This window comes from Oryzias latipes, chromosome 10, assembly GCF_053564925.1.
Source record: "Oryzias latipes strain Hd-rR chromosome 10, Olatipes_Hd-rR_3.1".
NCBI lineage: Eukaryota > Metazoa > Chordata > Actinopteri > Beloniformes > Adrianichthyidae > Oryzias > Oryzias latipes.
The window spans coordinates 20917849-20930968 of NC_136246.1; the positions used below are offsets into that span (position 1 = coordinate 20917849).

General features: G+C 40.0%; 1 protein-coding gene across 2 annotated transcripts in view; it reads right to left on the reverse strand.

The window, feature by feature from the left end:
- Positions 1 to 13026, reverse strand: part of gabrb2a (gamma-aminobutyric acid type A receptor subunit beta2a) — a 36496-nt gene extending 23470 nt beyond the window's left edge. For both annotated transcript variants that reach the window (XM_011480281.4, XM_004073334.4), the window contains exons 1-4: positions 12866 to 13026; positions 12675 to 12775; positions 12254 to 12321; positions 288 to 508 (exon numbers count right to left, since the gene is read on the reverse strand). In XM_011480281.4, coding sequence (XP_011478583.1) covers positions 288 to 508; positions 12254 to 12321; positions 12675 to 12775; positions 12866 to 12939 — 464 coding nt within the window. In that variant the 5' untranslated portion in view covers positions 12940 to 13026. The remainder of the gene's footprint in view (positions 1 to 287; positions 509 to 12253; positions 12322 to 12674; positions 12776 to 12865) is intronic.
- Between the last annotated feature and the right edge of the window lie 94 nt (positions 13027 to 13120).

The window sequence follows — 13120 nt, forward strand, 5'->3', positions numbered from 1 at the left end:
GGAAAAAGTTAGAGGGGTAGGGGAGGAATATGGATTCGGCGTACAATTCACCTAAAAGCAAATTATTGTCGCGCTTAACATGCCTTACAGTTTGGTGCGCCTTATGTCAAGTTTGAAAATAGTCCATTAATTGACTATGCACTTTACAATCCGGTGTGTCCTTTTGTGTGGAAAATATGATATTTTAAAGATCATGTTCTATTCTTATGCCTCTTGAATGCCCATTGTGTGTTGTCTCAGAAAAAAAATAGGTGTGACAGTAAAGGCAGCATAGACAAACACCTTACCGGAGACCATAAAGCACTGTCCCATCAGGGTGAAGACGTATCATCCTGTTCTTGACCGTGACGCCGTGAACAAAAGACTTCTTATCATTGAGGAAGTATGTGTCGGGGACCCACAGCTGGTCGGCTACTCGGTTATCCAGAGTCAGGTTGTAGGCGATCTCAGAGTAGGAGAGACGCTTGTCCCGCCATGCTTGTTGGAAGTACATAGTCAATGTGTAGTCCTGGAAAACCAAAAAAAGGGGTTTAATAAAGCTGGTTTATTAAACCTGATATTTGCAGAAACAAGGATAGTTGTCGTCACAGTCAACCTGAGCTACGAGTAGAGGAGAGTGGATTAATATGAGTAGTATTTCCCTCATGCTGTTTTCAAAGTAAAATTAAAGCTTTTTTTGTGTTCATGATGTGTTGGTTTCAGAAGTAAAACACAACATAATCAAAGTTAAGATATGACCCCATAAAAGTGGGTGTTTGCAGGTCGTTTTGCCCAGATCAGAGGGGACTATCCTGTAGATACTCATCTTCAACGGGGAGAAATCTTCATCTTTTTTTCATCATCAATCATCTCCACATTGTTAATAGGTTTGGCCTTCAGCAATAAGCTGTAACTCTCAGGATCAATAGATAGACGTTCTTCAATTTTTATTCTTCTGTTTTGTTATTGCAGACAAAAAAAGCCTCAATTTGCACGGCAAACGATCTGCTCTTTCGTGGTTGTTTCAGCCTTGTTAGACGCAGAAAGTTTGCTTTATGAATGACGTCAAAGCCAAACACTTGTGAAGGAAGAGTACATATTCTGGAGAAATAATGTTTGTTATACAAACATTTCTAGAATAAACTATATATTAGACAAAAAAAACTTAAATTGTTTTTTTAAAAAAATGATGCTTTCGTTGAAAAAAGAAGGAAAATAATGATCACACTATCTGGAGTTTTCCTCCTCCACAAACACAAAAACAAAAAGAGGTGAGAGTTTATCATAAAATGTGATTATCACATGATAGAAAATGCATAAATGTGGTGGTGGAGGTGTTATACCCTCTTGGGTAAATTTACCTCTGCAAGCCTCATAAAACTCAGCCTCAACTTAAATGAATTTGACTTTTTAGTATCAACTATCCAGTCGCAGAGATTGAGGAATATGCCAAATTTACACACAAAAAAAACTTGTTTATTTTGTACAGTTTTTCCATCTGTGCTCTGTGATATGCTGTTTAACTGAACCTCCTCCTCTCATTCTGTCTCTTTCCCCTATTTCTCACCCTTAAAAAAAGGACTGACACACACACACACACACACAACAGCAAAACAGAGCACTGCAGTCAGATCTGCTTGGTTACAGTGTTTTGCGTTCTGTGAGTGGGAAAACACATAGCAAAAATACAACCCCTGAAACTCCATCATCATTAAAATGCATTCTGGACTACATTTCCGTGTGTAACGGGCACAAAAAGGCGTGGCGATTTAAAACAACTGCAATTTTCTGTACTGCCCTCATAGATGAGCGCAATCTGAAGATACATCTGGTTTTAATCCACTCAGAGTGAATTAAACATGCATCTTTATTTCAGTTTTTGCTGCAACTTTTCTTTCCTCAATCATTAAAAACAAATGGTTCAGTTATCCCAGTTATCTTAAAGATGGGCAACTCTGCCCTGCAGGAAGGCTCCATCTCCTTTAGATCATTTTGTGACATTTTTTTGTCAAATTGGTGAAACAGTACACTTTGATGCAATGGGTTCTGCTTGAAAAATGTCAGATTTTCCTTATTTTGTTCCAATGTTAACAAAAAAAGAGGTGATTACCCCATTTGTTTAATTCTGAATCAGACATGAGCAGTTGGGTTGGGTTCACACATCCAAAAAAAATCCAACTTAAAAAAACCTTGTTTTAGAGTTCACTGAACTACAAACATATAAAACAAAAAACTAGGATAGTGCTGTGGCTTCATGATGCAACAAGTTAAATCTGGCAATTTTAAAATTTAAAGACAACATATCTTCTTGTTGCAGCAAACATAATTCATATCTCTCCATCCCCTGAACATTACTTGTTAAATATCAGTACTGTAGGGGCAATTCGAGTCAAAACTGAGTTTAAATATCATGAAAGCAATGTGCATTTTGCTAAAGGTAGCTTAATTATCACATTTAATTTCCTCTTTTAAGGTGCTGTATTAAGTGTCACCATCGGGAGCTATAAAGCTGTGTCTGTAAAAGGAGAAAAACGTGTCAAGATGTAATTTTTTATATGAAAATTAGAAAAGTGCCCACATTTCGCGTTTTCCAGAAACATATCAGTTCATGTCTATTAGAAAATACAAGAATTGAATGTAAATTAGTAGGAAAAAAATGTTTTTTTCAGAGCAGTAGGAGGCAACTACAATAGTTTGTTATTTACAGTTTTGTTCAAAGCGATCAATAGATGAGGAAATCTGTGTCCAGTTATCCTGACACTGCCAATTGTCATAATATGATCAAACATTTTTTGACAGTAGACACAAAGTGATGGACGCTAAATATTTATGATTTAGTCACATGCACCTGTATGGGTCAGCCCCTATATGGGTGCCATAGGTTTTTGGGTTGTTCACGCCTGTGGAAGGTTATGGCAAAGTGCGGCCACATCTTAGGGGAAACACATTGGACATCATTAAAATGTAAGATTGACGCACATGTGCTAAGTGTTTCGTGAAGTAATGTTAAGGATCATGTAAATAAATGGAAAATGTGAGCACGAGTGATGCTGTTTTACAGTTTCCTTATGCTGCACCCCAGTAATTAGTGGAATGCAAGTACTGGCTCCTTACAGCAAAAATGCTGTATGCAAAGGGTGTGCAGGTTAGTGTCCTTACAACACCAGGATGCCCACAAAAACTATGCTCTCTATCTAATTTCAGCAATTCTAAGAGCCAGGCTGCAAGCACAGAGCTTGCAACTGAAGCGCACTTATCACTTGAACATTACTAATGGGTGCCTTGCTCAGTGTGCAGGGTTCAGGGAGGCAGAAAATTTGAAAAATCCTTATGACGTTTCTGCATCTCACCTACTTCACCCTTATATGTTGTTTAAGGGTTTGCTACCACCAACTGCTACACAAGATAATGTGTATGAACATGTGGACCACCTGTGTGCCCCGTAGTTGTGACCAGGGCATTATTCGATGAAAAAAGGACACCCTCTGTATCAAATGAATGAGAAACTAAAAGCATCAAAGGCATGGACCACTTAACTTTTAAGCCTCCTAACTGAGTGTAAAGAAACGTGTTTATGCTTAATTTGGGGTACATGAAGCTGATTTATCATAAACAACAGTTTGTTAATTAATTTGTCTTCAAATGACTAATTGGTTAAGTAACTAATGATGTCAGCACCACTAAGGATGCACAGCAGGAGAAGCAGCACAGGTGTTATTAAATCTATGAAGCCTGTTCGAGCATCCCACTTAGCAATGACAGAGTGACAGTGAGCCAGGATTTTTGATTTCAATAATGCATTTTCCACTTTCAAATACAACCTGGTGCGTTTGCTGAGCTTGTGGTATTATTTTTTTGTGTGTTTGCAGTGGTCTGTCGTGCAAGTTTGGGGGTTTAGGAGTTAAGATATGCAGAGAAAACACCTGGGCCTTCAAGCTGCCTTCTGTCTGAGCTGCACAATCGCTGCATAATTATGGCCTCACAGATGGTGCCTCTTTCTTTGGATTCGGGATCAATTGAACGAGTTTTCACAGGAAGCTGCAAAGAATCTGACTGCACAGCAAGAGAATAGAATCTGTGTTGCGATGGGAAAATGCTGGGGGGTAAAAAGGCACGGCAACTGTGTTATTTTTGAACAAACAGAGCAGATACAACGCAGATAACTGATGCTCCAGTGCGATAGCCTGGATAGATTTTTCTCCAAGCCTGAAATAAATGTCCAATTAACAAAAAATGTATACCCATTTCTTGAAACATGGTAGCAAAGGAAAAAAATTTGAAGCTGAAATAATGTATTGTAAAGTGACCTTGAGTCTCCTTGTCACAATTGGAAACTCAGTTATCATGGCACGAAAGGAGAGTTTACGGCCAAAAAAAAAGACAAAATGCAATAAAGAAAGATGGAAACAAGGCCTGACTAATTTAAAAAAAGGAAAATAAATGAACAAAAAAACAATCCCAGGCTCTCCGTGACAGCGCCCTGCCGCACATAACCTCATAATAAGAACCTGACTGTGACAAGAACTACATTTGACTTCCCTGTGCAATCTGTCAGACTGCAGTTGTTACAAGTCCTCCATTACAACTACATCAGCTGTTGTGAGTGACACTGGAGAGCGGCCCACAGATGCACCTAACACCGACTTGACTGCTGGGTTGGTACATTCAGATTCACCTCAGCTTTTAAAAGAAATATATATAAAAATATTTGCAGGTAATTAACAAGTGTTCCTTTCCAAAGTTACCGTATTTTCCACACTATAAAGCACACCGCCTTAAAAAATTTTTTTTAAAAACGACGTCTTGATCTGGAGCGCCTTATTTATGGATTAATTCTGGATGTGTTTACGGATGTCGAAGCGATTTTGAGAGGTACATGGCACTCTGTCAAAATGTTCGGTTAGGTAATATTGCTAACACAGCTAATGCGTAGCGGTATCTGACTTTCATTTTTTCCATTGTACTAAAAAAGGTTTGGAGTCAGCGTAGTCACAGTAGTGTTTGTTTTAGTGCCATCGGTCTGTGTAAACTGTGGCTGAGTTTAGGACTGGCTTTCGGGAAACCAGGGTTAGTTTTCCAGGGGCCAATGAGCTTCAACCAATGTGGGTCCTTAGACAAGGGTTCATGCTACTGCCTAACCACGTAGCCACAAGGGGCCCCAACTCTGGGTCTCCCTGTAACTTTGGAAACTGAATGCTTGATGGGATGTGTCGAAAAGTGAACAAGTCTTTTTTTTTAACGTGTTGCAAACAAGGCTGAGAGTCGCCAACATGAAAAGAGATTGTGCTAGCGTATTACAAACAACTTCTGGAGTTAATAAGGTTAATAATAGTTAAGTTAATAATAGTTAAAGTCTGACTGACAGAGTGATCTTTTGTCTCGCTTGATGCGCCTTGTAGCTTGGTGCACCCTATATATGACATAATTTGAAAAACAGACCATTCACGGCACGCTTTTTAATCAGGTGCACCCTGTAGTGCAGAAAATACAATAAACTAGAGACACTGACATTTTTTATTGTAGAATTGTTGCCATTTGGAATGTTGTATAAAGGGGAATTGACCAGTGACTGTTTTTGTACAATTGCCCAACTATAGTGAGCTCAAAGATTACTACACAGGGATGAAAAATAAACTTCAACATGCAAACAAGAATATTTGTTTTGAACCAAAACAACTACTTTACATGCTCATTTTTTATTTGTGTAAAGCGACACTTCCCAGCTCTGTTTTTTTTAACAGTGTAGCCCTCAAGGTAAAAAAAGGGAAATTCATTAACACAATCATGAGTCCTAAATTTCAAGTCCAGTCCCAAATTTGCCATCAAAATGAAGTCTCTCATTGGCAATCTAAGCAAAACTTCCATTCAAGTCACTAATATAGCTCACCCTCTGGAGAAGTTAACAATTGTTTAAGGTCTTAAGGTCAGGTCTTCCTGCACCATGCACAGGAAGAAACACAAAAAAGAACAGAAGCCAGCTGGAAAAAGAAACAAAAAAATAAAAAAATACACAATCTGTTTGTATGTGAGTATACAGGATTACTTTTTCTATGTTTCGTTGGAGGGGAACCCTCCAGGAAGGTTTAAAGAACTAATCCATAAAGTGCTGCTCTGCACTCTTGCCTTCCCGTGAGGCTGCAGACATTTCCCATCCTGCCAACACGTGCCCTACTGCCCAGCAGCTGCACAAAAGAACTCGCTGACAATAACAAGCACTGTGGTTGCAAAATAGTCTGGTTTTTTTTTATCTCAAATGTCTGCACACATGATCGGAAATCTGGAATGTTAAACGTACCCAAACGTGAATAAACAGAATTCTTAAGCAAAATCTCCCAGCCTGGATGCTGCAATGCTAAGAAGAGGCAGATCAGCAAATTTGATTGCAGACACGGGTTTCATGTCAAGCATCAAGGGTCAGGGGAGCAGTTGGTGTTCTCTCAATGAGTTGTTAGCCATTTGTAACCCGAGGGAGGTGACAGCATGGCTGCTTTTATGACGCTCTTTCCAATGGGCTGTTTTTCAGCTGGTTAGCTTCGATGGACAAAATGCCTGACAGAATCATTAAGGGAGGCACCGACACATTAAAAGGCTTCTGGTGGAACTGACTGACTTTAGCCCACATTAAAAATGTTTAGCTCTTTTGGTTCCCTCTCACAGTCATTGTTGAGGAGAACAGTAAATGCAAATAATCACAACAAAACAAAAATACTGTATTCTCTGCACTATAAGGTGCACTTCAAATCCTTAATTTTTTTTTCTAAAAACAACTGTGTGCCTTATAATCCGAAGCATCCTAAATATGGATTAATTCTGGTTGTGTTTACTGATGTTGAAGCGATTTTAAGAGGTAGACGGTGCTCTGTCGAAATGTCAGTCTGGGTTTTTTTTACGAGTTGGAAACAAACATGTTCGATTTGGGCTGTCAGCTAGCAGGGGAGCGTGTAAACAAAGGGATGATGGGAAATCAGGGCAGGGGTAATCCACGCCAACAGTCTCCCCTTCAACTCAGAGGCGGATTTCTTATGAAAACCTGTCGCTCTGCAGAAATTATGTCCTAAAACGACACAGATTTTTCGATTTTGACTGACAAGAGAATAATCATGATTATGGGAATGCTTTCAAAATAGATCAAAAGATGATCAGAGAGGGACTTTAATACATCTTATAGTTCGGTTCACCTTAAACTTGACAAAAGTAAAAAATAAAATAAAAACAGTCATTGATCTTGCAGAATTCGGTGTGCCCTAAAGTGAAGAAAATATGGTACCTTAGTTTTTGAAAAATAAAACCTTCTTAACATCTTAACAGAGCAGATTTTAAATCCATCATTTGAACACTTTCCACCCATAAAAAACAACAACAGAGGGCTCACCATGCGTAACAAAAACTTACAGGATTAAGTGATGTTCTTTTTCTGTAATTTTATTTCTGGCTTATGAATCTTTTACTGCGTGCTTCCACTCAGCCTAACTAAAGACGGTGGTCTGAAAAGACCTGCACTCCTGTCTTGGGCTTTTAGGAAAGCTCAGTAGAGCAGAGTAGAGCCAAACAAAAACCTGTAATGAATAAAGAAGAGACAGAAATGTCTTAAATATTAAGGAGGTGTGAATTTATCCATGTAAAACACATCTGTGCATTTGCTACTAAAAAAATGCATTAGTGCAAGTTTTCAGAAATTTTAAACATTTTTATATGCAAGTTGTGCTTGTTTCTTCTGAGAGCAAGTTGGTGTTTGGGTGTAAAGAAAATGTCTTTAAAAGGCCATATTCATATTTAAAACATTCTGGATATGGGCCCAAAAGGAACTAAAAATAATAATTACATCACAAACATGTCATCTGCAGAAGCGAAACGTTTGTTTTTTGCACCTTCAAAGTTGAAATCCCTTTTGTTTGGCATCTATTTTTCCTGTGATCTCTGAATCTGCTGGGAAAAAAAGATGCTGTTGTCATGGAAACACTCAGTAAAAATAACTCGTGCTTATTTACCAGGAGCTGAAAATAAAATGGAACAGGATCATTTTGGACAAACACCATCAAAATGGTTGCTAATTCGCCTCGACTGCGTCCCTGACACGGGAGCGCCGTGGCGGCGGGGCTTGTCCTTCTCTCCCCTTCGGTCTCCAGCTGCCGTTATCTGATGGCCGGATCCTCTTACTCACCGAGAGAAACCAGTGCTTGTCAGGATAATGATCTTAATAAAAGAAACACTCACGCCCCACTAATTCTTCCATCTCAGAAGCCATCACAGCTGGTTTGTTTAAATCTTTTAATTCAAGGCCAGCTAATTAACATTGGAAGAGCTGTATTACAGTGCAGTTCTTAACAACCATCAACCTCAGGTATTTTACATGTAATTAACAAGCACGAGAAAGAAAAGATGGAAAATACTCATTTAGCTCTTTCCTTATTCCTGCCCTGCAGTTCCTATTGCAGCTCCACTCAGTATGGACTGCATGCAAAAGACATTAGACCTACTCCAATGAAAATTACGTTTTTGGTGTTTTGAACATGTACTTGTGTGTATTTTTTTTCTCATGATGGAGGACATATATGAATAAAATTATGCTAAAAATAGAACTTTTGAGTATTTCTTTATTCAAATCGTCGTGAATCAGGGGCAGATGAAGAAAAATGCTGTTGGAAAAAGCTTGTAGCAGTGACGTAGAAGCTCCAAATGGCAGGACACAAGCTTTCTTCTCCGTTCTGATGCATTCACTTGCAGACATAATCATCATGCATGATCATCATTAAAAGACCTCTGGGAACGGTTTTACGATAGACCAAATGATGATCAGAGTGGGACTTTAAGCAGTGGTGTATTTTTGACACAGTCACTATTTAATCAGCTGCAAGAAAGAAAAAAAAAGACCATTTTCAACACGTAACCAAACTCTGGATGTACTGCTGGGTAAAGGAAGTCTGCAGAGTGAGATCTTGATGTTTACCAGACAAAGATGAACTGGCTAAGTGAGAATCCCAGCCATTATATCATGTCTGTGTTTTGCACTAACCCCCATGAGTCAGCAAAGCCCACCCAGTGAGGACGTGTGGTCACACCTCGGACTCATGAGGACACCCCCCTACCCCTCTCCTCCTCAGAATAGCACATTTGTAATTGCATGCAGGCGAGGCGCTGACTGACCTGCACATTTTCATGGCCCAACAACATGGCTGACCTTTGAGCCACAGCGGGCCGACGTGGTACAAAAACACAAAGAAAAAAACAAAAAACCTGTCACACAACGCTGGAGAAGAGGCAGCACTGATCCTCTGCAGCTGCCGTAGCCTTCATGTCAACAGAGATGCCACAAAAGCTTGACTTTGCTGAAACTGAAACAGAGTTCACTCTTCACCAAAGGCAATGTTGTCTTTAATTAGAGGAGCGAGCATCTGTCTACAAACCCGGCCCTGCACACCACCATGATGTCAATCCTGCTCACACACATACCGGTACATTCGGGCCCACTCCTTTTCTTTCCACTTTATAAAGCAGACTCCTCCATCTTTTATCAGCTTCTGTCTTCATTCTCTATGAACTGTGCAGGTTATTAGAAGATGGCTTTAGAAACTAAAGAAACTGCTCTGAATAAAACTGTAATTTGGTTAATTCCATTCTAGATAAGTGACCAAGAAACAAAAGATTTTTTTTTTTACCAAATTAGTATTATAACCAAATTTCTTTCATTTTTAAATAATAATTCTGAGGAATAAATATATGAACAATTCATCACATTCATCTTTCAGGTTTCTGTATTAAAAATTATTTTATTTTATTTTTCTATCCTGCACGCACTCTCTTAAAAAGTAAATAAGTTCATAAGTAAAACAAAATAGCAAGATTTTTTTGTATCCATTAAGTAACAAATAAAGATAAGTGACAATTTTTCAAAGAAAAAAAAAAAAAATTTGGCACAAAATTATGATCAACATATTGTTTAATACAAGCTTTTTCTATTTAGCAGGAGGTTATTTGCCTTACTATAAGTTTTTGTCCAACATACCAGTAATTAAAAAGTGTAAAATAAGATAATGTATTATCTAATGTCGTTTTTATTTATTTATTTTTTTTTAAAGGCTAGTAGGCCTGATAGGAGTTTGGTTAAAGTTACACTGTAGATCTCATTCATTTGAAAACCTTTCAAGCATCATATTCACCCCAAGACAAATTTTCTTCTAGGTTTTTTTAAAGTTAATTTACCATTTTTTTCACATAGCAGCGTTTTCACATCGCAGCATTTAGCAACAGCCAAAAATTATAAATAAAAAACAGAAAAAAATAATAAAATATATAATTTAAAAATTAGAGAAAACTTTTTTTTTATAAATTTGACCATATGGATCCTACAGAGTTAAAACTATAAAATAACATAAAAATCAAATAGGATAAATTCCATTATTAAAACTTTTCCACTGTTCGATAGTATGACCAACAATCCTTAGTTAAATCTCCTCCACAGATGCGGCTGTATAATATTAAAGGTTAATTTAATTTTTTTTAAAGTGATAACTTTAACCTTAACCACTATTCCAATACTGCCATCTATCACCTTCACTAGTTTCATCCTCGTGTCTCCAAGTTGTTTCCCCCTTCATCACTTGTAAAGGAGCTGCCCCTGATGAGGAGGATCAAAGCCGTGCCACGCCGACCACAGGTCACCGGCTTCCTCCTCCTGATCTGATGCTATTGATTTCTCTGGGATCAGCTTCTCTCATCCTCTGTTGGGCCAGAAGATGGTTGGACATGCGGAAAAGAGGGGTACCGACTTGTTATGTGAGGCACAGAGGTTGCAAACATGTGGAACACAAACAACCAGGTTTGTTTTTTTAATCATACCCTTCCCCACACACACTTTTTATTCTGAAGGTGTTATATCAGAGTGAATCCTGTGAATCTGGCAGGGAGAGCTATTCTGAGCAATAAGAAAGATGAAAGCTCTCCCACAGCCATAAGGAGCTCCGTGACGTCAGTCGCCATTTACTGTTTGAGCACAGTTTTGTGTTTTTTGCAGACACACACAGATGTAAGAAGCGGAGGGGGGGGGGTCTCTTTTTTTCCACATGAATGCTTGCTTAGTTCTTCAGGATAACCCTTTTGAGCATGGCGGAGGTGGATTACATGGCTGCTGAGCCCAGAGTCACAGCCAGGAATCTGGTCAAAGTGGTGGGTAGAAAGGATGGAGACAGGAAAGAAGGAAGGAAAAAAGGGAAGAGTCTATATTTCAGCTTGACAACCCACCCTGCTCAAATCTCTCATGCCATCCTGGCAACATCCACCACCCAAAAACAATTTCAAATAATTATGCTCTAGAAAATTTGGCCACTCAAACTGTTATTTAATGCACAAACAAAATCCAAAATGATATGGATTGAATGAAAAGGACAGAAAAAGCACCCCCTTCAGTTCTTGGTAAACTTGTTTTTCACGCTCTTACATAACAGCTCAAAAAGAGGCTGGCTTGTAACTGATACTCTTCCCCCCTCTCCAGAAAAAATGCCTCATATTTTCTGAATTCGACCAAATGAATGTCACCAATTGGACTAATGGGGGGGGGGGGGGGCGCCATAGCAGACTGTGGAATCATCATTATGGATGGTGAGGACATCATCAAATGGACGTTTATGCAACATTGGTGAAAAGAAGTAATGAAATATCAGACATTTATCAGGCTAAAAACAAATCGCTTACGTCATCTGACCAGTAGGAGGAAGCTGGTTTGCGTAGAGGGTGATGATGTGATTGGGCGCTGAGTTAAAGGGGCCAAGTGATGCTGGCTTGGAGGAAGAAGAATTTTCTGTTTGCTTTGTAGTGACGACGTTTGCTACGTGAATAAAATTACTCCACCTTGTTTTGGGGAAGTACCCCCCCCCCCCCATTCCTTTTTTTTTTTTTTGCTCACTCGCACTCACACGTGCACGCGCGCGGACACAAGCCTCGTGCGCTCAGCCGCCGCTGTGCGTCCGATTGCGCCAGTGACTGTGTGTTTTGCATTCAAATGCAGCAACACGCCAGTAGGGAAGGGGGGGGGGGGGGGTGCGGCGCCTGGGTAAGGGGAATTGCGGTGATCTGTGTTATTTATTTATTTTTGAGGAGGGGGCGGGGGGGGGGGATCATGCTCTTGAGTGCTGTCACCGTCACCAAGGCGATAAAAGTTGCTCACCTTGTGGGGTGTGTGGCTACAACTATACTGCAACAAGCTATGCCTGGTAACCAAAGGGGGGGGGGGGGGGGGGGTGGAAACACTAAGACGAACGACAGTTGGAGATGCACCTACCATGTTGACCTCAGACACCATGTCGATGCTGGAGATGTCTATGTTCATCCCCACCGCCACCGGCGCACCTGTGGGAGGAGAGGACGCATTAACGCCAAGCATCCTGCCAACCGTGGCAATCCACCAAAATCCCGTGACGCGCGCGCAGGTTCCCTCTCTGCGCCTCCATCACCTAAATTAGCCTCGAATGATGTTAATTTCATTTACTTTAACGCAATGGACTAATCAAACATTGATGAGCGGTGTATCGATCACCCCTCATCAAATGATGCACGCTCATCATTTCTCTTAATTGGTGGCGCCCATTTGACTGTGAAGGGATCATTATGGAAATTAAAGACGATTTTGCGATTCATTAAACATGTATCGCACGTTGGGAGGGCGTGAAAACATGACACTCCGCTTCCCATCCGCTCGTTACCTCCGAAATCCGGCCTGAGCCGAATGTCGTATCCTTTCATCAGCCTGTCCACCGTCTCTTTTACCAGAGGCATGTTGCTCGGATCTTTAATATCCTTTACGCTGGAAACAAAAATAAAAAAAGACAGATAAAAATGAGAGGTTTGACGTCCAAAAGGATGCTGCAGTGGTCACACAGAAATGGTCGCATACCTTTGAGCCGAGGCGAAAGTCAGCATAAATAAAAAAGTAAAAATCCAAAGATGCTTTTTCCCGATCCTCCCCATGGCAACCGTGTTAGAGGCGGCTTCTGGATGCAAGTGAGGAGCGCGCACATCCAACTTACTCCAGAGCGCCGGAGTCAATGATGGGCGCATGCGTACAGGCAGCCCCAGATCAAAGAGTAGAGAGCGATGATGGTGGAAGAGCGGTTTCCATTGCAGAGGAAAATATTAAAGAGACAAGTGG